Here is a 25,222-nt window from a genome sequence, read left to right as displayed (position 1 = left end):
TTTCAGATAAAATCCAAAGGTTTTATCTGAAATATAAAGGCGAAGGAGTGGAGGAGGTTTTTAGTACGTAGGCACTAGGCAGCATCCTCAAAGGAGTTGGGCATGCCCGAAGCACCGAGGTATCCATGAGGATTTTCCTCCTCCCCAAACGAAAAAATAAAGTTTTATAAAGGAATGTAATCAACTATGAACGTGTTAAAAGATATCCCCGGGGACAGAAGGAAGGGGGGGGGGGGGGGGGGGGGTTGTAAAAAAAACCAGGATCGAACACGGAGGTCGGGCGCGTGTGGGAACGGCGCTGCCATGAAATCTACGAAACTACGCTTTTTTTTTTACAAAAAACACACTTCGACCACTAAGCGAGAGCTTTTAGATGACCCGATACGATTGCCGTAACATAGACATTATTTTTTCTGTATCTAACATCTTTTTACCTCGTCTTTTAATAATTTATTTGCCTGCCAAAAAACAAACCAAAAGGACTTGTTCACGTCTGGAAATGGCTCCTGGCTGGTTTTTTCAAAAATTTCATTTTTTAAAAGTTATAGCCAGCGTCACACGAGATGATGTACGGATTCCGATACCTTATATATACATCCAAATCTGTTCAGGCATTTAGAAGTTATGGGGGAATAAAGAAACTCACATACAGACATACATGAGCCCTGAAAACATAATAGGTAGGTACTGCTTTTATGGGCAGACATGTAAAAATTTGTTTAAATTTTTTTCTTGTTAATGAATTGTTGTCTGCTTATTATTACTGTGAGCAGTGTGAAAAAACCACTGCATACAATCAGATGAATCTATTGACGATAAATTGTTAAAAAAAATATCCGTATCGCTAAATGACAAAAATAAATCGTTCCAGCGCTAAGCGCTCCACGAGATAGACAAATGCCTGACGTCACTTTTTTCAAGCTTTTACAAAAAAGAGTTACTATCTACGCCTTTAAATGGATTGCCGTCCAAACCGACAACTATATTCCTTCTCGGACATTTTTAGGGTTCCTCAAAAAAATGCTATCGTGTCGACGCGACGGTTGCCTGTTCAGGACCCTTTTTACGTGTTTTCTTCGTGCAAATTATTAGGTAGGTATTGCGCCCTATTCTATTATTTGTTGTTCTAGTTGTAAACCTAACCAAACCTAAACCTAAGCCAGATATCAATTTATGTCTCCATTATTGTACACCAAATAGACTGTCACTGGATTTCTCGTCTTCGCAAGAGAAAGAAATGGTTGAAATAAATGGTTGTGATAGTAGAATGACAGATACAGATGGATAGAAAGATTAGCACCTGTATCTGTCATTTTATCACAACCAATTATTTTTATCACAAACTACTGGATAGTGCCACTTGGATTTAGAAACAATGATAGATGTTTTCAATGTAAACGTTTCCCCCCCTTTTGACACTATTTTTTTGAATTTTAATTAAGTATCTAGTCCAGACTGTTAATAAATCGTCTTGTGGCACGGAACCCTCAAACAGAACATGACTCGCTCTTGGCCAGTTTTTTATCAGTATCTTTTACGCTTAGACAATGGTTGGTAAACGATAATTAAAAGTGGAGGCTCTATTGCCTTTCTATTAGTTTTTTGTTCATCGATAAATTCAATGGAAAATGAACTCTATTTGTTAGTAGTTAAAGGTAGTTTTGATTTAAAGGTCGGATGGGCGTCTGGAGGCCTTTTTTGTGAAGAATTTAATCCAATTGGATCTTTTGGTTACTAATTGATTGGTTTGGTGTTGATTTACTTTTATCATTTTCATTACATAAACAAAGCATCAACCATAGGTTAACCTTGGTACTGTGGTGCAGTGGTGAGAATGATCGCATGGGTTTCGTGTTTCCTGCCACCTACAACCTACTTTCAAGGTGTGAGTGATCTGGCGTCTTCTAGGTAAGCCGCGCTCCTCTGGACCTCATCATCGCTCTTTATTAAGCATGATTGTCGTCAAGTGCAAGCCTATCTGGCAAAAGTAAAGTAAACAAGAAGGAAGGTATGTTAGTTTGCAAACTTTTCAAAAATAGATTTCATTGTCATATTTTTGCACAATGCTCATATTTCTTCTAATTATTATTATTTTTTGCTCAAAACCTATTTTGTAATTTTATTTATGTTTAAATAATTATATAATGAAGATACCAAAACTGCGGTACCAAAAGTGATCTTCAAAACTATGATAGCACAATCCTTTAGAGGTCAGACCCATGGAGTCTGAATTAAAATTCTTTGAAGTTTTTGCGGATCGCATAACTACACAATAGATATTTAAAGTTGTTAATCTTATCAGTTCGTAGGTATTTAGACAATTTGTTACCTTTTATTTCGAAAATCATAGTTTAGCTTATTCGAATCATAGACGGGATCTTAGAGATTTTTTTAAAAGCTAATCGTTTTATCAATCCAAATAAATGAACTCATTGCCAGCCCACTATTGAGATCAGATCTCCTCTTGAATGAGAAGGGTTCAGGCCATAGTCTGCCACGCTGGGCCAGTGCGGATTGACAGACAACACACGAGATACCTCGTATGTGAAGTCTGTACCTTTGAGATCGTTATGTAGAACTCTCGGGCTTGTAGGTTTCTTCACGATATTTTCTTTCCCCGTGATATTTAATTGCTTAAAACGTACTAAAACTGCGTAAAATTCGAACCCTCGACCTCACCAATAAGTAGGTAGTAAGTATTATTACGACTTATTGATCTTTAGTGTTTACCTATTTGTTGTAAGTTGTTTAACCAATGTTTTAACCAATGTTTTAAGCTCTTGAAGCCATGGTGGATTGCCATGGAAAACCTAATTACCATAAATCTTACAGAGTTCAACTTTGTATTAGTGGGCGTGGCGAAACATCTAACCATTGGGTAGGTATATTAATAAAACCGGTCAACGTGTGTCAGATCACTCATACGGTAGGGTTCCGTGGTTGTGTCAATTAAGAAAAATATCAAAAACCAAGCTTTTTGGAGCGATTCAATGCAGTTTTTGGAGCGACTCGGACTCGCACACGAAGGGTTCCGCCTACCATCCTACAAGAAGTAATACTTTTCAATTTTTTTTAATTCTATGGTGGCCATTTTGATTTTTTTATTATTTACAGCAACAGAAATACATATACATTGTTCCGAAAATTTCAACTGTTTACCTATTACGGTTCATGATATACCTACAGCCTACTGATATAGAGTATAGACGGACGGACGGACGAACAGGGGAGGCTTAGTAATAGGGTCCCGTTAGTAACCTTCTGCTACGGAACCCTAAAAACCTTTTCCTTTTTATAAAGCCAGCTAAAACGTACTTCGTGTTAGGGACGCGTTTTATTTGTGTGGAGATTTATCTCGCTGTGTGGAATGCGCGGCATCTGGACCGACCTTGACTTTGAAAACGTAATTGATTTTGAGTTCTGTAATTAGAAACTAAATTGGATGAATTCTTTTCGATAAGTTTGTTAATGAATATGGATAATTAAAGCCTCCGGGAAATTAGTCGCGTCTGGGCACCTCTGTCGGCATAACTACGGAATTGGGATTAAACCTAAACTCCTTTAGTTTCTACACAGCATCGTATCGGAACGCTAAATCGCCTAGCGGCACGGCTTTACCGGTAGGGTGGTAACTAGCCACGGCCGAAGCCCCCCGCCAGATCAATCCAGAAATTTAGGAATTAAAATTCCAAACCCATGCCGGGAAATTGGCCTCGGGACCTCCCACTAATAAGACCACAGCGCTTACCACTTCGACAGGGCGGCCGTTGTATGGCCATCGGCTGATCCTGATGATAGTAGATAAGTTTAGGAAAGATCAAAAACTCAGCTACCATTTGATTCTGTTCTTTATGGTCTGTTGGTTAGTTTAATGTTACTATTTATCTCCACTATTCATAAGGAATTTCTTCCTAAGGTACTGCAGTTGTGTATATAGTATATAGGTATTTAAATAGATAAACTCGTTCGCTGAAACAGTAATGTTTCACAAGTGACGCGGTCATGGGCCGTGGGAACCGGCTTATCTCCCGATAGCCATGTTTGTGACACCATGGTGACATCTATGGTTTTCCCTTTGTTTTCTTAAATCGTTATTACTTTATTTTATACAGTGATGAAATATAGATCCAAGACATGATCATCTATCGGCCTCAGAAGGAAGCTCAGAGTTATTCAGAGGGCGATGGCTCTCCATCGCCCGTCAGCTATGCTTGGAGTCTCTACGTGATCAAATCAGAAATGAAGAGATCCGTAGGACAACTCAAGTAGCCACTAGCCAGCACAGCTCAAAGTTTAAGGAGCAATGGACAGGGCACATCCTTCAAACAAGTGTAAATTAAAAATTTTCAACACCCCCGACAAATCATTTTCAAATACATAAATAATTATGTATATCTAGGCAACGTCCATCTTGACAACTTGACATTTGTCAATTGACACTTGAATATTATGAACCTAAGGGTTATCTAACCTTCTTTTCTACAAGAAAACTAGAAAAGAGCTGATAACTTTTAAACGGCTGAACCAATTTTTTTGGATTATAGCTAAGAACACTCTCGATCAAGCCACCTTTCAAACAAAAAAAAAGTAAATTAAAATCGGTTCATTCGTTTAGGCGCTACGATGCCACAGACAGATACACAGATACACAGATACATAGACACACAGATACACAGATACACACGTCAAACTTATAACACCCCTCTTTTTGGGTCGGGGGTTAAAAACCAATAAAAGTTGGTGTCAGAACGGCGACCTCGTATAGGAAAGCGCAGCATTGGAAGTTCAGTTTGAAAACTGAAAAGTTTTAGGAGCCAACTCTATCTGCCACCCAGGAAGTAGGAACTTATTTCGATACCATTAAAAATAAAAGAAACAGCTTTTCGGAATGCCATAAACTTTATTTACAGATACTTTTTTTATGGCATACATCGCATGGATAGATGCCATAGAGACCATGTCACGTAACAATCCACTACGAATCTGCCGGCACGATTAACAAACAAGTACAAATGATGCCCCATATCTTACATTCGGTTGTCGAAAAAACCTCACAATGGTTGTACTCATTCATAGCGCTGACAATGGGTAACCATGGCAACGCGCCGGCCCGGACTCCGGTAATCTCTTCAACTTCGCATTCCTCACATAAGCCCATGGTGTGAAAAAACATTGTTAGCACCGCCTTCGGTGAATGGGTTCCGTATGTATTTATACTGTCCAATATATTATTTAGATAACTGTGCTTGAAATTTTTGACTGTTATGGGATTCGATCCCGGGCACGCACCTCGTTTTAAGTGAGTTATAAGCAATTAAATATACTTCGAAAATATCATGAGGAAAATGCTTGAGAATTTTACATAATGTTCTCAAAGACGTATGAAATCACAACGTGGCAGTTTACCATTGAATTATTATCTTTATGATTTCTACTTGATATTTTTTTATTCACTACAGGCACACGCTTGACCACAATCATAAGTTCATTTTTAAGTTACCCGGATTATAATTGGTAGGAAACAGATCGCGGAAGAGTAGCTTATTTACAGAAAATGCCTGACCAGGAACAGAACCAGTGACGTCTTGGTGAAGGTCCACATGGTCTAAATAAACTCTAACCACTAAACCACCAGGTTCACCACAGCCTTTTACGCCGTCAACGAATTGAAAGCCAAGTTGCAGGAACCCTAGAGCTGGTCGCGATACAATGGTGCTTACCTATGAATAATAAGATCAAATAAACCCTCCGACTCGAGCACAATCGTGTAAGCGTGTAGACAAACCATTATGTTAATACAATGACATAGTTTCGTCTCGTTCGGTCGCGCCGAACTATAAAGGTGGTGTTTTTTCTTCATTTTCGTCTCATTCGGTTGAATTAAATTATGATTTTTAATATATACAATATACATACGTTGCTTTCTTCGAAACTTATGAGTAGAGAAGAAGGGCGAAGGGCGAAGGGGGGGGGGGGGGGTACCCTGAGTCCGGGTAAGACATCTGTGTCTATCTGTGTGTTTATCTATATAAAAAACAAATACCTATCTGTGTAAAATGTTTTCCAAGTCAATTGAACCTAAAGTAATTATATATAACAAGAAATTAAAAAAAAAAGGTGCTAGTGGAAACATTTTGCTGTTGCTGTATAAAGTAGTAGTTTTAGGGTGGAGTTCACCGACTTTTAAAACGGCTGATTATCAGAAAACCGGCTGATTAAGTGATTTTTACTGTTCACCACCACCTAACCGAGGTTTGCAGCCCTAAAACGGCCGTTTTACCTAACCGAGCTCGGAAGGGCCGTTTAACCGGGGTTCCCACATTATTACATCTGTTGTGCCCTTGTGTACAGACCAATTTTAGATTATTTTGATTTATCTATGCGTTGTTTATTTCAGTAGCGTACAATAAGTGTTTAAAGTAATGGTCGGAATAATTACTTATCTTACTTTCCACTACATTTTGATATTTTAAAACCAACTCCAAACGGATGCGCTTGTCGTCACTTGAAAAATCACTTGTACACATTTTTGGTCTTCTATTTTAATATTGAAATTATTTTAAACACTAGAATCTCTTAAAATCATCTTTAAATGCACGCACAAATAATTACGGCAACACGACAACAAAAAATCAACAGTCCAACACGTGCAGGACACATGACACGACTGTGAGGTCGGGGCCCCGAAGTTGTAAATTTGGGACGATTATTACCTGCCAAAGTTTAGAACAATAGTGTAGTTTATCTTCCCCATAGCGTCGTTGTACTTTGGTCGGTCGTAGCAGCAGCGTAGCTTAGAACAGATGGTGTTCCGCCGATTTAGTAACCATGCTACATTTTTACATGGTGAACAGTAAATATTTAAACGGTTGTTTAAACGACGGTTTCGAAATAACCAGTCGATTTAGCAACCGTTGTTTATGTAGCTTTCGGCGAACTCCAGCCTTAGTAGTTCAAACAACAGATTTTGTAAGTAGTTATACCATTTGGATCGTTGTGCTCATTAAGTTTCAAGATGTGTACTCCAAATGCCTTTATCCTATTCAATAGAGGTCTCTACAAATACTAGAATCTACGTTGGCAACCAATAAGCAAATTACTGTAATTGGCCAGGGTACTCATAAAGCTAAGGAGTACTCTTACTACAATTACTTCATACTAGATGTTGACGACGACTTCGGCTGCGTGAAATTCAAGCTTTTTCAAATCAACTGTTTTCTTGTTAAACTAATTACCTCATTTATGTGATACAAAAATAGCGACTGCCTTTAGATTACTTTTTTAATAACTGCATAGGCTTGCGTTTGACTGCAATCAATCGAAATAGTAGATAGGTGATGATGCAACACAAGATATGGTGCCCCTTCCTAGAAGATTTCTATTCACGCTTCTTTTGAAGGAACCAATATTATAGCTGACGCGGAAAACTGAAGCCGGAAGAGCATTCCATATTCTAACAGTGCGTATTGAACGAGGAAGCGAATTGCTACGTAGAAGTCCGTGAAATTCCACTATGCAGGAGTGCAGACCTTCTCGAGGTCCGTTACAAACTATCCCTGTGCCAAATTTCACCGGTTCAGGGGTTGATCTGTTAAAAGGTAACAAACCGTCAAACCCTTGATCAAGATTGGTTACGCAACGAAAAGGTAACAAACAGACAAATAGTCGCATTTATAATATTAGAGTGGATTGAATACGTAGATGATTAGCAATCATTATAAACGAGGTTCACTATGGCAACGCCTCTCAGCATGCTCCGACCTTCACCTTGGCTTAGCGGCTTCGTCTGGTAAGGAACAAATTACTAATTGATTACTAAGAAGCCTTTGATTATGTTTAACAGAAATAAATAATGAAATTCCAATGGGGCTTTTATACGTCCATGTATTTTGTTTCTTCTCAATAAAAGCGTAATGTATATTGAATATAATAAGATTACATGATAATATTATAAGAAACATCGTGATTGGTAAGCAGTTTAAACGGTACGGGGGTACCGCAGGGTAAGTTATTGGGGCATCTACTTTTTAAGGTGACCCTTTGAAGGGCGTCCTTTATTCTCCTCGGGAGTTGTTTACACGACTTTTGTTCATGGAGAAGGGTAATTGAATTACTATTGAAGTCGCGGAGGGGAAATCGGCTGGATAGCTACAAGGGTTTTTTCTATATGAGTGTCGGTAATTATGGTGTTGCCTTGGGTTGATTTATTGAAGCATAATAGAAAGGGATTATTGAATTAGATACCTAATTTGCAATTCAAATGAAAGCAAGTTTGATTATGACGCTATATGGCTGTATAAAATTTAATAGGCTGATCATTGCAAACGATTTGAATAATTTATGTTAAACTATTTAATCGATAGAGGAGCCGTATGTCTCGCATCCGAGAGGTGGGGTTCGATCCCGGACACGCACCTCTAACTTTTCGAAGTTATGTGCGTTTTAAACATGTTTTAAACAATTAAATATCACTTGCTTAAATCGGTAGGAAAACATCGTGAGGAAACCTTCATGCCTAAAAGTTCTCCATAATGTTCTCAAAAGAGTGTGAAGTCTGCCAATCCGCACTTGGCGTGGTGGACTATGGCCAAACCCTTCCCATACTGAGAGGAGATCCGTACTCAGTAGTGAGTCGGCGCGGCGATGATTTGGTCATGATGATGTTGACTGATGCTTTTATTGATGTGGCGTACATTAAGGATAAGTTTCAAAATTATTAAAGGTAAGTATTTTTTTCAAAATCGGTCCTAGTAGCAGCACAAAAAATTCGAGCGATCGTCCTTTCCAAATAACTAACTACTAACTAGATACATTAAACAACAAAATAACATTCTTTATGAAAAGGCTCACAGGCTGGCAGAATATTTAGATGACAATAGAACATCAAAAGCACATGGAAATGAAAAGACATCGTCGGGAACTCGTCGGGGATGTCATGTCGGACCTCAAACGTTCAAGAGACAGCACAGGGACAATGAAAATAAAGTTAACGTACAAGGGTGGGTTTACAATGAATATTCTATTGGAGCATTTACATAATCGTACGACAACCTGCGAACGAGGCGTGTCACTGAGGGATCTAATAAAAATGCAAACATACTTACAAACTAAATTAAATAAATTAAAAAAAACGTTATTGAATGGGGGTCGGGCTCCTGCCTAGGTATCGTGATCTAAATAATAGAAAAAATATTTATACCTTTAATATTCTGGGACATGTTGGAGCTTGTTTGCCACTATAGGATATGGCGTTATATGTAATAACAACGAAGTATGATTATGATATGAGTACAGTATAAAAGAGAAGAGAGAGACATTGGATATTTTTTTGAGTAATAAAATCCGTAACGAAGAAATCCGTTGGACCAAAGTGATTTACATAGCTCAACAAATTAGCAAGCTGAAGTGGCAATGATACGTATGCCTGTCGCAGAACCAAAAAGACGTGTTTTAGAGTGGACACTGCTTACCAGCAACCGTAGTGTAGGATGACATCCAGCCTGTTGGACTGATGAAGGTAGCGGGAAGGGGGTGGATGAGGAAGGCGGAGGACTGCGCGCTCTCGAGAAATCCTGTATCCGGCAGTGGATGCAAGTAGGCTTATTGATTGAAAAGAGATATAGAAAATGTAGGGAATTATATTATCTCTGTTTAATTTAATTTCGACCACTTTAACACAACAATTTATTAAACGATAAAGTCAATAATGAATACGATTACGATTAAATCGAAAGGGCAAAGTATTGCTTTTAAAGTAAAATTTCGTATCTAGATCTCTAACCATTTATTGTTCAAGATCAAAATTATCTTGTAATATAAACAAACGAATGGTATGATAAGATAAAATAATAACCAAATGCCACCAGCAGGTAAAAGGAATTTAAATGAACATTAGGTATTTTAATTTAATGTTATAATTAAGGCAGCTTGCTTCTGCAGTGTTCGGTTCGACAGCGGCCGATAAGGCGTAAGTTACGAGTGCCCAGCTTTATCATATTATTTTTATTTTATGGGCCGAGTTTTAGGTGGTCTGGGTTATCAAAGATTAGGGGACCGTGGCGAATTAAGTAAAGCTTGATACGATCCCTATCGTTATTTGTTCATAACGATACCAAGGAACCTAAAGCTTAATTCGCTATAATCAGCGAAACAGAAAAATCTGCACTGCTCACCCTTCCACTATTAAAGGAGCAGGAAAAGCAAGCAATACACATTACCACACAATTCTTCTAGAACACACTCAACGACTTGTTTCATTCCGACTTCTGAGCATCTTCAGAGGATGTAGACTCCACAATACACAATTGCAAAGTGAATTTGCAACACAATGTACAATTATTGCAATGTGACTTAGGAATTCTGCATTATGGAGTCTACGGTGCATATCGCATGGTGCACATTGTGCCAAACAGAGTAGTCTGTTTTGGCGGAATCTTTGTATATTATGGACTTCGGCAAAGTTATGCTTATTTCTATCCAATAACAATGAGATTTTGCTGACTAGGACGACTGAACATAGGTTATAAAGGTTATACCTTAGGAATGACGGCCTGAACGTGATATCATAATAAAGTGAGTTTTTAAATTGTTTTTGAATTATCTTGGTAGTTCCGTATGGTATTATACGGAACCTAGACAATTTTTGCAGACTTAGTACATGTAGCTTAGACGTATAACGATGAAGCCAAACTCGGGCCACACACACCTCTGCAAATCTGAAGGTCCTTAACACCAATACATTGTTTCGTTAGCGGCGCATTAGGACCCCGACGTCTTTATTTGCATTTTTGTTATAACTTAAAAATCTCAATTTATTACCATATCAACATTCTTGGGCCATCCGCACTCGCGCGGGAGATTTCTTCGAAAAAGTATTATCAAAAAGATTTGATTTTAATTTCTATTCAAACTCGTTTAAAATTATAAAATTGTCATCTAAGTCACTTTAAAATTGACCATGCCAAAATTAGTCCATTAAATTTTCTGTGGTAAATTTCAAATTCTAACTTTGTTTTCATTAGAAATGGATATTCAAAGTGGAAAAAATACACAAAAAAGGTCATCCCTACATTCATTTGCTATAGAAAATTATAATGGAGGGGACTATCTATCTTCTAGAACATTTGGCGAGGAAGGGGAGTATAGTGGAGGACTTAAAAATCAAGCTCGTGACAGTGTAGATGTAGATGATATTGTAAAAAAATATAAAGATGCAAAGTTAAAAACAAAAGGTGAATATAGCAATCAAAATTTAATGAAGAAAATGGATGAATACGATTTGCTCAACGAAAACACAGGGTTTACGCAATCTAGTCACAATTTTTATAATTACGTCGAACCCAAGTATTGTACAGCCTCTCTCAACAGAAACAATCATGTTTCTGTAATCAGTAGTAACGAAACAAAACCATATCTTGTATTAAATGAAAATATTGGACATAAAGTCACTTTTGAAGAGCAAAATAATTCAAATCTTACAAAAGTTTATGAGCAAACAGGTTTGACTTCAAGAGAAAAGTTCTGTTCTGATAAAACAACGTATTGTCGCCCAGTTGCAAGTCTCTACAATGAAGAGTTTATGCACAAAACAATGGAAAGAAACTCTAGACTCAAACGATTAGTCAAACAGTTAGCAATCGCTCGGCAGCGAGAAAGGGAATATGTAAATTGGAACAATTTCATAAATGACTTAAAAAATAAGCACGGCGCTGGTTGCAATGAATCGCAGTGGACCCATCAGCCACATGAACCAGAAAAGTATATAACCCCAGATATTATTGACGATCACTATAACACTAGATTTTCTTGTCGACAATCTAGACCATATAGCAACTTACTAGAAGATTTCTATGAAGGATATTATGTTCCACCTCAACCAACATATTATACTAATCGACCACTGCATAAAAGTAAGCCTCAATCATATTCAAATCATTATTCCTCACCTTATAGTACTAATTCATATTGCTATCCCACTGCATCTCAAGGCAGACTTATTATGTTAGAACGAGAGAGACAAAGAAATGAATATTTAAATCAATGGAATAATCGTTTGAGTAACAATTATTTTAGACATGAAAATAATCTCATAAATAAAAACTACTACGAGAGGCATTTAGCTGAAAAACAAAATTTGAATAATTCATTTACACCGAATAATAATAAAAATATTGTTAAGACTTGTATTCAAAGTGCCACAGTTCAAACAGATAATTATTTGAGTGAAAATATATTTAGAAATAAGGCTACAAATAAAACCGTAAATCCGGTAATCGATGCATTCATACAAACTTTTGAAACTGACAAAAGGATTGACGAAAAATGCCAAGATACTGAAAATAACATGAAAACTCTTGTTAATATAGAAAATAAACTTGATAGTCTAATTGTTTGCATAAATAATTTAATCGATGAAATCCAATTAAATAGAAAGTCAAAACGAAAAACCAAAGCTGTAACGAGTGAAATAAATAATATCACAAATAAAAAAACAAATATGGATAAAATTAATACTATGGGCAAGGTTGAATCAGCAAGAACAGATAAATTATTTAGTGGTGAAATAATAAACGACAGTTCTGAAAATTCAGTTGAAACTTCTAACTTTTACCCATGTACGGCACCAAAAGCCTCGGAAATAGATGAAATTCTCAAGGAAATCGACAAGTTCTGCTCAAAAGATAGGCTATTTAAAAGCCAGCCGTGTTCTGTAAATATAACTTTTGAAGTTCCTACTAAAGATTGCTCTACAGAGGTAACGAAATCTTTGTCTAAGCACCAAACTGGTGAAAATGTTGAAATAATCGAAGAAATTTGTACACCGGAGCATATGCCTATGCAGAAAATGACGATAGCTGTGAACACTGATCCTTTTAACTTCTTGTCTCTGCTGAGGATCTCTACGGAGGCGTTAATGCGGTTGTTATCAAACGTTCAAAATATAACCTACCATTCCTACTTGGCGTTGCTCCCTTTGCCACAAACGACGGCAAGAAAAGTGGAGTCACATTTCACGTGCAATATTTGTGGCACCGCCTTCAATAAACCGTCTGCACTTAGCGACCACATCCAAGAACATAATCTGGGAAAGACGAGGTAAGCAAACAAAATATCATCATCGTGATCACCCCATCGCCGGCCCACTACTGAGTACGGGTCTCTTCTCAGAATGAGAAGCGTTTAGGCCACAGTCGACTGCTAGAGGCACAGAATCAGATCTGGATTGTCATCATCATCATCTACCTATCGCCAGCTCACCACTGAGAACGTGTCTGTGACAGGAAGGAGGGGGAAGTGCCACGCTGGCCCCGAGCGGATTGGCAGACCTCACACACCTATGAGTACATTATGGAGAACTCTGAGGCTTGTAGGTTTCCTCACGACTAGGCTATCACCGTTTTCTAAAAGTCTAGTCTCTAGTGGTTAAGACGTCGCTCGTCCTTTTATTCGGGAGGTCGTGGGTTCAAGCCCGGCCATTTCGGAACAATGTACGTTAAATATCACTTGCATTAACGGCGGAGGAAAACAAATAAAATATAAATCATAATAAATTAACGAGTGAATTGTTTTATGCTCTTATAATTTTTTGTTTCCTGCGCAGCGAGATTATCAGCTCGATCTGTAATGTGCTTTGGGGCAATTATGCAAATAAATACACACAAACTACATTAGTAGTAATGCAGGTCTTCATTTCAGTAAAGCTAACACAACCGTGAAATATTAAATGATGTTTATGACATGCCAGACTGATTGTGTATCTCGGAGCTGGATGAAAATGTCAGTTTTGTTCACAATATTTTCACTTCACAATATTTGTATGTGTAAAAAATACATAGATATGTGATCCAGTAAGGACCAGTTGCATGACAGGCGGTTAAAGTTACTTTACGGTTACACAAGATATTAGTCATAATATATCTTAATGATATCTTCATTCATCTATACATATAATAAAATTGTAGAAAAGTGGTGTCTGTACAATGGAAATATATAAAAAAAGTAGCAGGGGTTGTTATTATATCGATGCCGAACCCGAAATTGTAATTAATATTTTTTTTGTCTGTTTGTCTGTGTGTTTGTGCACGCTAATATTAGAAACGGCTTATTCGATTTAGATACGGTTTTCACTAATATTTTGTAGTAAGCTTCACTTAACACTTAGTGTTTATTTCATGTCAATCGGTTCATAAATAAAAAAGTTATGTCAATTTAAAGAATCACGGCGAACATTTTTAACGTACATGCTGCCCGAAAAGTCACTATTCCACGCGAACGAAGTCGCGGGCACAGCTAGTAACTTAATATACTCTGACTTGATTGACTAAGCGTCTTTAAGATACTTCAACCGCTTGATTCCGGAGATAGTGAAGGCCGCAGTGTGTTGAAGTCCCCATAAGGAACCTAAGTCCTGCAGCGGACTATCAGTCTATCAATAGAAATCGAATTTTATCACGGTCTACATACATATCTTGTTTGAGTAATTCGATCAAAACTTTCAAACTGATTAGATACAATCTGAGTCTGCATTTTCTATCTCTCTCTATCTTCAGGGACTGTTACATCTGCCGACATGTCCTGGACGTGAGTGGAAAGGTGCCGAAGCTATTCAAGTGCCAGTTCTGCGCCCAAAGGTTCACACGGGCCTACTGCTGCGACCTGCATCAGCGCGGCTGTGCGCAGCGCTCGGGGCAGATACATGACGTAGCTTCTAGCCTTATGTTACTGAGATAAGACCAGATTACATACTGAACTCAGAATAGGTCTGTGACCAACCAAGTGTAAGGAAGACACCAGAAATCCTAACTTCTATGGCGTATCATGCAACGTGTTTCTGAAGATAACGCAGAAAAAAAAACTTGTTTATTACGAGCACTGATTTCTACTACCTAATACGACTACGCTGGACCTGTGATTGCCGACCTGTTTTTTTTATTTTATTTTATTCACTATAGGCAAGCGCTTGACCACAATCACACCTGATGGAAAGTGATGATGTGGTCTAAGATGGGACGCGTTTACCTAGAAGGTGCCTATTCACTCTTGTTTTAAAGATACCCGGATTGTAATTGGTAGGAAACACAGATCGCGGGAGAGTATTCCAAACCTTAGCCATGCGTATGAGGAATGAAGACGCAAAACGTTTTAGCTGCTAGTTGGTACTTAGCAGAGCCATCATAGAGGTGACTGCAGTACTCCATGCACGACCTGACTTGTGCTTGATACAAAGTAATCAGTTGGCGTGGCGTGAAGTACTGCTTGACCTTGTTATTGTTTTTTAAGTAGCCTGATTTTCGCAATTTTGACACAGATAGCAGCATCATGTGAGCGTACTCAGAACTAAATGTTAGAGATGAGACATATCAACATAGTGTCAAATCGGGGATCATTTGACCCAAAGTATCAATTTTAATTTCCGCTACGCTCAGTGGGGCGCGGCGTTTCGAATTGGAAGAAAAAACAATTTTCATTTTATATGGCATATCTATTCTATTGTACTTGTATATATCCATTTCAGTGCGATTACGAGGCTACGGAGAAATACTCCGGTGGCCTATTAGGGCTTAAGCCCATAAGGGAATGCTTGGACAAAATTCCTTTTGTAGTAACACCCTCATATTATTGAATTTACACCTCCAATTCAATAGAATAGTGAGTTAAAAGACCGTAACCGAAAGTAGAAAAAAATCTTTTAAAAGTATTCGGAAACAGAAACTCGGTGATTCAATGTCCGGACTCCGGTAATCATTGATGAAAAGAGTTTTACAATCAATTGAGTTCAAGTAAATATATGTATCTAGTCCTTATAAATATGTCTGATCCTTTGATCTTTAATTAAAGCTTCTTAGCGACATTATATTATATTTCTATTAGCGATATTATATTTCTTGATATTTGAGTTAGAGTACCTAGTTATTTTGTTTAAGTACAGCTGTTGTGTGATTTCTTCTACAGTAATATAAATCATGCTTTATATTGCAAATAAAAATGCGCAAAAATTTTAAAACCATGCCATTGACCAAAACCTATTTTTATTTGATCTCCATTTGTCCTAATTTTATTTGAACAAACACATTTACTACAAAATAGATTATGTATAACTCAACTTAGGTATACCCGACTGATCTCATCCTTATGGCATGATTGTCGTTACGCGCAAGCCTATCCTGCAATTTTTTTTATTATCATCCATTATATTATCCTTCCAAATTCTATAAACCTAACAGCCTACCCAACAACACAATTATCATCCGTCCATCATTATCCCGCTTGATCGAAAACCCTAAAGTAATTACGCTCTAAACAGCATCAAGCCATTGAGATGTATCGACAGATTTTACGCCCATTTCACCAGAATGGCCCCTGAGCTCTGACAAACAACCGTGATGGATGGGAGGCGGCGACCACAAAGGATACTTTGACAACGTTCCTGGGCGTCCAATTATTCCCTTACGTGTCCAGGCACGGATTTTGTCCACCGGAATATTTTGACCCACTGTGCGAAAAAAACTCGGACATGAGATAAGACTGTTTGCCCCAATGTGTTGAGATAATAAATACCTGTGAAGTTCAATGTAGAGTATACCTATGAGAAATAATAAAAAATTGGCGGTCAGAAAATTTGGATACTGCCGAAAAATAAGGTTTTTTTAGAATTCAAATTAATTTTAGTATTCAAAATTTTAATTTCTTAACTTGTTAAACATGTAAGTAAATAAAAGTAATTAACATTAATTTAGTTTCTTTTCTGGTAATTAACTCCCTTCTGTGGTTTTCCCATTAGATTACAACATGCGGGGTTATTCAATGGGCGGACCAACAAATTCCTGAAAGGCCGGCAACGCATTGGCGGTTCCTCTGGTACTGTAAACAGCAATGCATTGGCGATTCCTCTGGACTCTGGTACTGTAAACATTAATGGGTGGCGGTAATCACTTAACACCAAGTGACCCACCTGCTCCTTTGCTTGCTAATTTAATTAAAAATCGATTTTAACGATAAAGAATCTAGTACGTCCTTTCCTTTGTGCACTGTATTACTGGGCACAATGTAGATTATGCTGGATGTATTCGTTTGGTTTAGGTGAAACTGCAAGTATTGTGTATTATCGACAGACACGTGGGAAGACACCGATGAAAAATAATGTACTCGGATCGTAATACCTACGTGAATTGATTTCTATGTCTGTTGTACCTCAATGTTCAGGTTTCTCTTTTATTGCTAACATTGACTTGTTAATATTTTTCAATTAGGACCTGATAACGTGCACTTAATCTTTTTATATCGCCCGCGGTTTCACTCCCGTGGGAATTTCAATAAATCTGGCCTTATTTCTTGTGCACATTATAAAGGGAACCACTTGCAAGGTTTCAGTTTTCTAAGTCCAGGGATTTGAACTGGACGTTTATAAGTTTTTAAGCAAATATCACTTGAAGCATCGTCAGAGTGAACTAGGGTGAGGAAACTCTTGATCCTGAATTGATATCTGTCAAATATTAGGCTAGGGTTGACGTGAAATCTGAAGTCAAAGATACCTAGTCGTTTCACAGTCTACCTAGCGTCAATTATAGGTAACATTTGACGCCTGCCAGTATAGTTGAAGCCTAGACGTTTTGTCATAAGTTTCCCAACTGACCTGAATTGTCGCATCGTGAGGAAACTAACTAACCCAACCCTCAGCAATGAGGAATACGACTGAGTTAGTGACTGCCGCTCCTCTCTAATAGCGAATAATAAACCTAAATATCTTTGTCTTTTAAATAATTATAGTAAGGTTTTACAACTACCTAACAATAAGGAATTCACTTGTATTATTCAAAAATTTTGTCGTTCATGCTAAACTAACGTGAAATCTATCCTAATTGTATAGACCTAAAGCTTGATGCGCATTACGGTTTTGTGTCCCCATCTATCTATACATATAATAAAATTGTAGAAAAGTGGTGTCTGTACAATGGAAATAAATAAAAAAAAAGTAGCAGGGGTTGTTATTATATCGATGCCGAACCCGAAATTGTAATTAATTATTTTTTGTCTGTTTGTCTGTTTGTCTGTGTGTTTGTGCACGCTAATATCAGAAACGGCTTATTCGATTTAGATACGGTTTTCACTCATATATTGTAGTAAGCTTCACTTAACATTTAGTGTTTATTTCATGTCAATCTGTTCATAAATAAAAAAGTTATGTCAATTTAAAGAATCACGGCGAACATTTTTAACGTACAGAGTACGTACTACACGCCTCGCGCCTGAGCATCCGTGGCTATATAAAGGGTATATGTAATTCAAAATATGCTGCCCGAAAAGTCACTATTCCACGCGAACGAAGTCGCGGGCACAGCTAGTACATATAATAAAATTGTAGAAAAGTGGTGTCTGTACAATGGAAATATATAAAAAAAAAAGTAGCAGGGGTTGTTATTATATCGATGCCGAACCCGAAATTGTAATTAATTTTTTTTTTGTCTGTTTGTCTGTTTGTCTGTTTGTCTGTGTGTTTGTGCACGCTAATCTCAGAAACGGCTTATTCGATTTAGATACGGTTTTCACTAATATATTGTAGTAAGCTTCACTTAGGATTTAGTGTTTATTTCATGTCAATCGGTTCATAAATAAAAAAGTTATGTCAATTTAAAGAATCACGGCGCCTCGCGCCTGAGCGTCCGTGGCTATATAAAGCGCGAAAAGTCACTATTCCACGCGAACGAAGTCGCGGGCACAGCTAGTCTAAAAATAAAACTGGAAAATTGACCTGTACAATTTTCTAATAATATATCTTGATAGTAATCATTTTTGACTTAATTTATTAATGTTCAAATGCTTAAACCACTTTTTTAAAATAAATATAAGTTTTTTAATATTACGTTCAAAATATCTATTACGAGTACATATTGTAAGTTTTCTTTTTTTTTCATTAATCTGTCATTTGCGTTTTGTGATGCAATAAAGTATATACAATATGCATACATAGGTACATTACATTTTATCGAAACGGAAAAATCATATGTTTTTGACTTAGATACACCCGCTTTTTCCGGTGGCTAAAACACATAATGTGCGACTAGTCTAAAGTGGCGAATTTTACGTAGAAATATTTACCTAAGCATTCTCTGAGACAATTGCATTTTAGCGTTTGGGAACTCCATTATAGGCACTTTCCGGAATCAGCCATGAAATTAAGTCTATTATAATTCTACACACTATGTCTAACAATGCTGTTCTGGTTGCTAAATATAGCGCACTTCAACGCTGTGTGAGGTAAAGTTACAAACCTAACTTGATGAATTTATTAGCTTTTAGCAAATTAACACAAAAAATGAGTTCATAGAGTTGCCTGTATTAGATCTTGCCCACACAAATGTAAACTGCTTTTTACGAAACGTTTTTCATTAATTTCCCGAAACAATTTTAGTTCCCACAACTTGACTTAGAAGATAAATATAAGATTATAGTCTCCTGTTTGTTTCCATAATTAATGAATGAATTCTTTAATTGCAAGTTGTACACCATATAAAGAGTAGATATACAGAGAATAGAATCACAAAAATCGTTATGAAGTTTAAGTACAATTTGGAACATAATCTATACCAATATTATAAAATACGAAAGTGTGTGTGTTTGTGTAAACACAAACTAATTTGACAAACCTGTAATAAAATGCCAGGATTAATATACATACCAACATAAAAAGCACCTGCCTTTTACGGAACATAACAAAAACAAAAAAATTAAATCCTCTATTGTGACTTAAAGAAAAACTAATATTTGTCATCCCAATCGCGTTGATACGATGCACCTTGCGCGCGCAATCTTATCACAACGGTTATCAATTATATTTGTCGAATGCACCCCCCTTATCAGGCACAGTGGTGGTATTGATAAGACCCCACGCGTCTTACACAAATGTTCTGATAAGTGGTTTTTTGTCCAGGATATCGTAGCTCGTGCTCACTGTGTGTTTATAGGGTGCTTATCATACTTTTTGTTTATGTTTTTAAACTTTAAATAGTTATGCACCCACCGGTTTCTCCCACCAGTGGGTGGAAAGGGAATTCGTCTTTCCTGGTCCACCCACTGAGTTACCTTCCACGCTGGCTAAATGCGGAGTGGCAGACTTCTCACCTTTGAGAACATTATGGACAGTTCCTGGCTTGCAGGTTTCCACGATGGTTTCCTTCACGGTTAAAGCAAGTGATATTTAATTGCTTAAAACACACATAACTCTGAAAGGTTAGAGATGCTTGCCTGAGAACCTAGGATACCTCGAATAGACGTCCCCCGAAAAAACGTCGGCTTTCTATTGAGGGTCTCCGGCTATCAACGTTTTTTTATAGATTTAAAAAACCTGGAAAAGGTAGTATCCCGCCTTAGTCACCCCTATTCCGGTGTGTTGCGATTGACGTCAGCGGCTACTCAGCGGCGGAAACTGGCGCTAGTGAGTGCATTGAGTGGTAATGCGATAGGAAATAGCCCCTTATCCTCACCGATCATCGCTCCGTCGTCATTCTGATTCCGATTCTCAGGAAATATAGTGTTTACGGATTGACGGACGTGGTTACAATGAGTTATTAGACAAGCCAATTTTAGTTCTTCTTCGTAACGTAACTTTCCTGTCATCAGCTATGATAGCTTACCTTAAAGCGCGCATGCTGTCGAGCGAAGACGCCTGGCAACGATATAGCCAAATGCTGAAAGTCATAATGTTAAGAAGAGAAGAGAGAGAAAAAGAAGATAAGAAGAAGATAGGGATTTATGAGGTCAGCACGAAGTAATGCCACGCAGTTCCGTGATCAACTTGTAAGACATGGAGAGGTTATTTTAGTTCGTGCGAGTCGGACACACCCTGCCAGCAGGCAGAAGTCCATAGGCATGTTTTCCTCCCCCACGAAAATAAAAAAGGCTCTGATAGCTTAGTAAGCTGCGATAGCCTAGTGGTTATGACGCCCGCCTCCTAATCGGAACTTGGGGGTTCGATCCCCGGGCACGTACCTCTAACTTTTTGGAATGTGCATTATAAATAATTAAGTTTTTGAAACCACAATTTGGGGCACTTTCCGAACCAATTGCCTTAGTCCTGCTAGAGGTCACATCACAGCCCTGATGGCACCCCTAGCAGACCATTTAAACAATGTCTGTGATGAGTTTTTCACAAAAAAACTCCGAACGCACAAAAAAAACGCAGTAGGTACGCACGAATCGGGAAAAAAGCTTAGGTCCTCGTCACTTTAATATCGAACTGCGAGCTGCCACCAAGATCTGCACCCCTACATAATCGAAATCCCACGGGCCCTTACGAAACGATTTGCTTCCTCGTTTCTAATACGCACTGTTAGAACATGGAATGCCCTTCTGGCTTCCGTTTTTAACGCTAGCTTATAATATTGGTATCTTCAAAAGAAGAGTGAATAGGCACCTTCTGGGCAGACCCGCTCCACCTTTAGCTGCATCATCTCCTTTTTGGTGTGATGCAGTCTCGAGCAAGCCTAGATAGTCTATCTATCTATACATATAATAAAATTGTAGAAAAGTGGTGTCTGTACAATGGAAATATATAAAAAAAAAGTAGCAGGGGTTGTTATTATATCGATGCCAGACCCGAAATTGTATTTAATTTTTTTTTGTCTGTTTGTCTGTTTGTCTGTTTGTCTGTGTGTTTGTGCACGCTAATATCAGAAACGGCTTATTCGATTTAGATACGGTTTTCACTAATATATTGTAGTAAGCTGCACTTAACATTAAGGCTAAGTTCATATGGCCGCGCGGCACCGCGCGCCGCCGCGCGATGTTAGAGTTCACATGACAGGGTATATACGAGCGCCAGTCTGGCATTAACATTGATATACAATGGACGTGGAGGAGGCAATTTGCTTGTGGATTTTATATAGAAGACTGAGACGTCGCAGAAGACGACAAAGGCGATACTGGGTGCATCCAATATTAAGTGACAGACTTTCTTCAAGCCTGTTTGTCACCTTATACCCTGAGTTGAGGTTACATGAAGAAAAATTTTTTAATTATTTCCGTATGTCAGTTGCAACCTTTGATTTTTTATACGATTTCATTGAAAATGATTTAAAATCCAGTGAAAATGCTGTAAGATATTGCATATCACCAAAAGAAAAACTCATTGTAACATTGCGGTAAGTTAACTGTTTATTAATCATAATCACAGTAAAAATTATAAAAAATAAGAAATTATGAGCGAGGCTTCTTGGCAAATTAACTTTTAGTTTAATTGAACAGATCTAATTCTTGAGAATCTTCGTATGACGGGTCACAAGTAACATCACCCGGGGGTGATGTTACTTGCGATGAACTTGTGGGAGGTGAAGTGTATGAACTAGTTGTATAGCCATATTGTGTTGATTCTCTATCAGAGTACTGCATTGGGTTGCTATATTGAGAACTTTGAAATGAAGCATGATAGTTTCTGGGTGGTCGTTGTGAGCTATATGAAGTAGACGGGTAGTTAAAATCTTCAAGTGGCTGTGCTCGTGTAGCTTGGTATCGTTCTAATAAATTATAAATTTCAATTTTCAGTTTTAAACGCCGGTTTTCAGGAACTTTTTTTATTTCCCTAACCAATGAAAGACAAAATAATTTATCTTCATCGTCATCTTTCTTTTCTGCTGCATTATTATTTCGAGTATTTATGCTTTGTTGTAAAAGATTTGCAAAATGTTCATCGGCAGGGTGAAGTTTGAATTTTTTCCGGAGCACATTTTCTGTTGAAGCTTGAACGCCGCTGCTGTTAACTGCACTATCCAAATCAGGATTCTCTGTAACTTCCGCAACATCAAGGCTGTTGTCAGTTTTTCGTTTCTGGACAACTTGTTTAAGAAATGACAATCTTTGGAAATACGCAAATGAAGATGGTGTTGATGCTGAGGAACCGGACTTCAAATGTTTTGTTTTCTTAAGTTCTTTTACATAGGCATCTCGTAAATTTTTCCATTTTTTTTGCAAAATCGATCCTAGAAAGTAAATAATTAATTATTAGTTTTCATTGCAAAACTATTGAAAAATGTTGTACGATACGGGTGCATAAAGAGTCCTTATGACCTACTTTATGCAAATTGTACTTTGTGCACTTTATGCTCACGTGCCACACTGTAAACACTCGCTATGAATGTGTTTTCTTTGTAGCACTTATTCAGTAAAGATTTACTTAAAAGAAATAGACATAGACATAGAATTAGGAATAGGAATAGGAGTAGGCATAGGAGTAAGTAGGGGTAGGAATAGGTATGGGAATAGGAATTTGACGAGGAATAGGAGTAGGAATAGAAATGGAATATTTATCGTGGCACGTGAGCATATGCACTTTATGCTCGCGTGCCACACTGTAAACACTCGCTATGCTTGTGTTTTCACTGTAGCACTTATTCGGTAAAGATCTACTTTATGCACGTGTATCTTAAATAACTATTATGTTACAGGTACCTAGCAACTGGTTCTTCATTTGCAGAGTTACAATATGGTTATAAAATTGGCAAGTCTACGATATCGGGTATAATTAAGCAAGTGTGCCAAGTTTTATGGAGAAATTTAAAAACTTTGGTCATGAGTCCACCAACAAAAGAAATCTGGACACAAATATCTATACAATTTGAAAATAAAGCATATTTTCCAAATTGTGTTGGAGCGTTGGACGGCAAACACGTTCGTTTAATACAGCCACCAGAATCAGGATCAATGTATTACAATTACAAACACTTTTTCTCATTAGTTTTAATGGCTTTATGTGATGCTAACTATTGCTTCATATGGATAGACGTTGGAGCTTACGGAAAAGACAGTGATTCGGGTGTTTTCAAGGAAACGTCATTATTCAAAAAACTCTCAGAAAATTCGTTGAACTTACCAGAGCCTAGATCTATCACAAATAATGAGAGCGATGCATTTAAACTACCATACGTAATTGTAGCTGACGAGGCTTTCGCTATGACTAAAAATTTGATGAGACCCTATGGTGGTAAAATGTTGTCAAAAGAAAAAAATATATTTAACTACCGCCTTTCTTTAGCACGAAGGTATGTCGAATGTACATTTGGCATAATGTGTAACAAGTGGCGTATCTTACACCGGCCAATAGACGTGAAGATAGATTTTGCTGTTGATATCGTCAAAGCTATTTGTGTTTTACATAACTTGGTAAGGATGAGAGATGGTATAAATCAGGATGATATGATCAATCCAGCGCCATTACCTAATGTGAATCCAACTAACAGTGGACGAGCAATCCATGAAGTAGATAATATTCGAACTAAATTCACAAATTATTTTGTTACTGAAGGTAAATTAGATTGGCAAGATAAAATGGTGTAATAGGTACCTACCTATGATTTTATAAAACTTATTTTAAATAAATAAAACTAATTAAAAAAAAACTTACCCAAATTTTTCTTTTTTTCTTCGGAATCATCATTTTTGCAAAAAATTAAAACTAGTTCTTCCCAAGACCTTCTTTTTAATATTTTATTTGAATAATCCTTAGAGTTAAGATTCCAAATCGCATCTCTTTTTTCGATTTCGTCGATAAGCAAATCGATAGGCACAATGTCATCTTCGGTACTCATTGCATCGATCTATGTGTCTTTCCGTCTCAAGGCGCGCGGATCAACTGAACAGGTCGATACAGGTTTGAAATACTTGTGCCGCGCGGCAGCGCGCGGTTCTAGATCTTGCGCGCGGGTCAGAGCGCGCCGCGCGTTGGCGTGCGGTACCGCGCGGTAATGTAGACGATAATTATCGTTTATATTGATCTTGTGCCGCGCGGTTCGTAGTTCCGCGCGGTACCGCGCGGCCATATGAACTTAGCCTTAGTGTTTATTTCATGTCAATCGGTTCATAAATAAAAAAGTTATGTCAATTTAAAGAATCACGGCGAACATTTTTTACGTACAGAATACGTACTACACGTCTCGCGCCTGAGCGTCCGTGGCTATATAAAGTGCGCTGATTCCACGCGAACGAAGTCGCGGGCACAGCTAGTTATTAATAAAGCTTTTCTTTTCCCAATTCTCCAATCTATTCTGTATCTTACTAATAAAATTAACAGACTCGTATACGTGTCGTCTCTATTAGTTAGGAATTCCCGTCATGACTTGCTCATGATGATTTTACAAGTGTAGTAGGGTGCGCGACGACGGACGTGACGACGACGCGACGCGACGCGACGTCATTTGCATGGGTTTCCGTTACCCGGAGGAAACCACTTTATTGC

The 25,222-nt window shown here is 37.7% G+C and overlaps 4 protein-coding genes across 4 annotated transcripts in view; 2 read left to right on the top strand and 2 right to left on the bottom strand.

Moving 5' to 3' along the window:
* LOC123875907 (protein espinas-like) overlaps positions 1–25,222 on the bottom strand; it is a 172,824-nt gene that overhangs the window by 24,365 nt on the left and 123,237 nt on the right. The window lies entirely within an intron of this gene.
* On the top strand, positions 10,950–14,925 carry LOC123875908. The gene is made up of 2 exons (XM_045922001.1): positions 10,950–13,095; positions 14,550–14,925. The coding sequence occupies exons 1-2, from the start codon at positions 11,024–11,026 to the stop codon at positions 14,728–14,730; spliced, it is 2,253 nt and encodes a 750-aa protein (XP_045777957.1). The 5' UTR covers positions 10,950–11,023; the 3' UTR covers positions 14,731–14,925.
* LOC123875924 (protein ALP1-like) lies at positions 21,729–24,390 on the top strand. Its single transcript, XM_045922026.1, has 2 exons — positions 21,729–22,136; positions 23,436–24,390. The coding sequence occupies exons 1-2, from the start codon at positions 21,841–21,843 to the stop codon at positions 24,322–24,324; spliced, it is 1,185 nt and encodes a 394-aa protein (XP_045777982.1). The 5' UTR covers positions 21,729–21,840; the 3' UTR covers positions 24,325–24,390.
* On the bottom strand, positions 22,127–24,819 carry LOC123875930. Its single transcript, XM_045922038.1, has 2 exons — positions 24,392–24,819; positions 22,127–22,970 (listed from the first exon to the last, which is right to left on the bottom strand). The coding sequence occupies exons 1-2, from the start codon at positions 24,573–24,575 to the stop codon at positions 22,228–22,230; spliced, it is 927 nt and encodes a 308-aa protein (XP_045777994.1). The 5' UTR covers positions 24,576–24,819; the 3' UTR covers positions 22,127–22,227.

The sequence above is a fragment of the Maniola jurtina genome, chromosome 20 (genome assembly GCF_905333055.1).
Source record: "Maniola jurtina chromosome 20, ilManJurt1.1, whole genome shotgun sequence".
Lineage (NCBI taxonomy): Eukaryota > Metazoa > Arthropoda > Insecta > Lepidoptera > Nymphalidae > Maniola > Maniola jurtina.
This window is presented reverse-complemented; position numbering and strand designations above follow the sequence as displayed.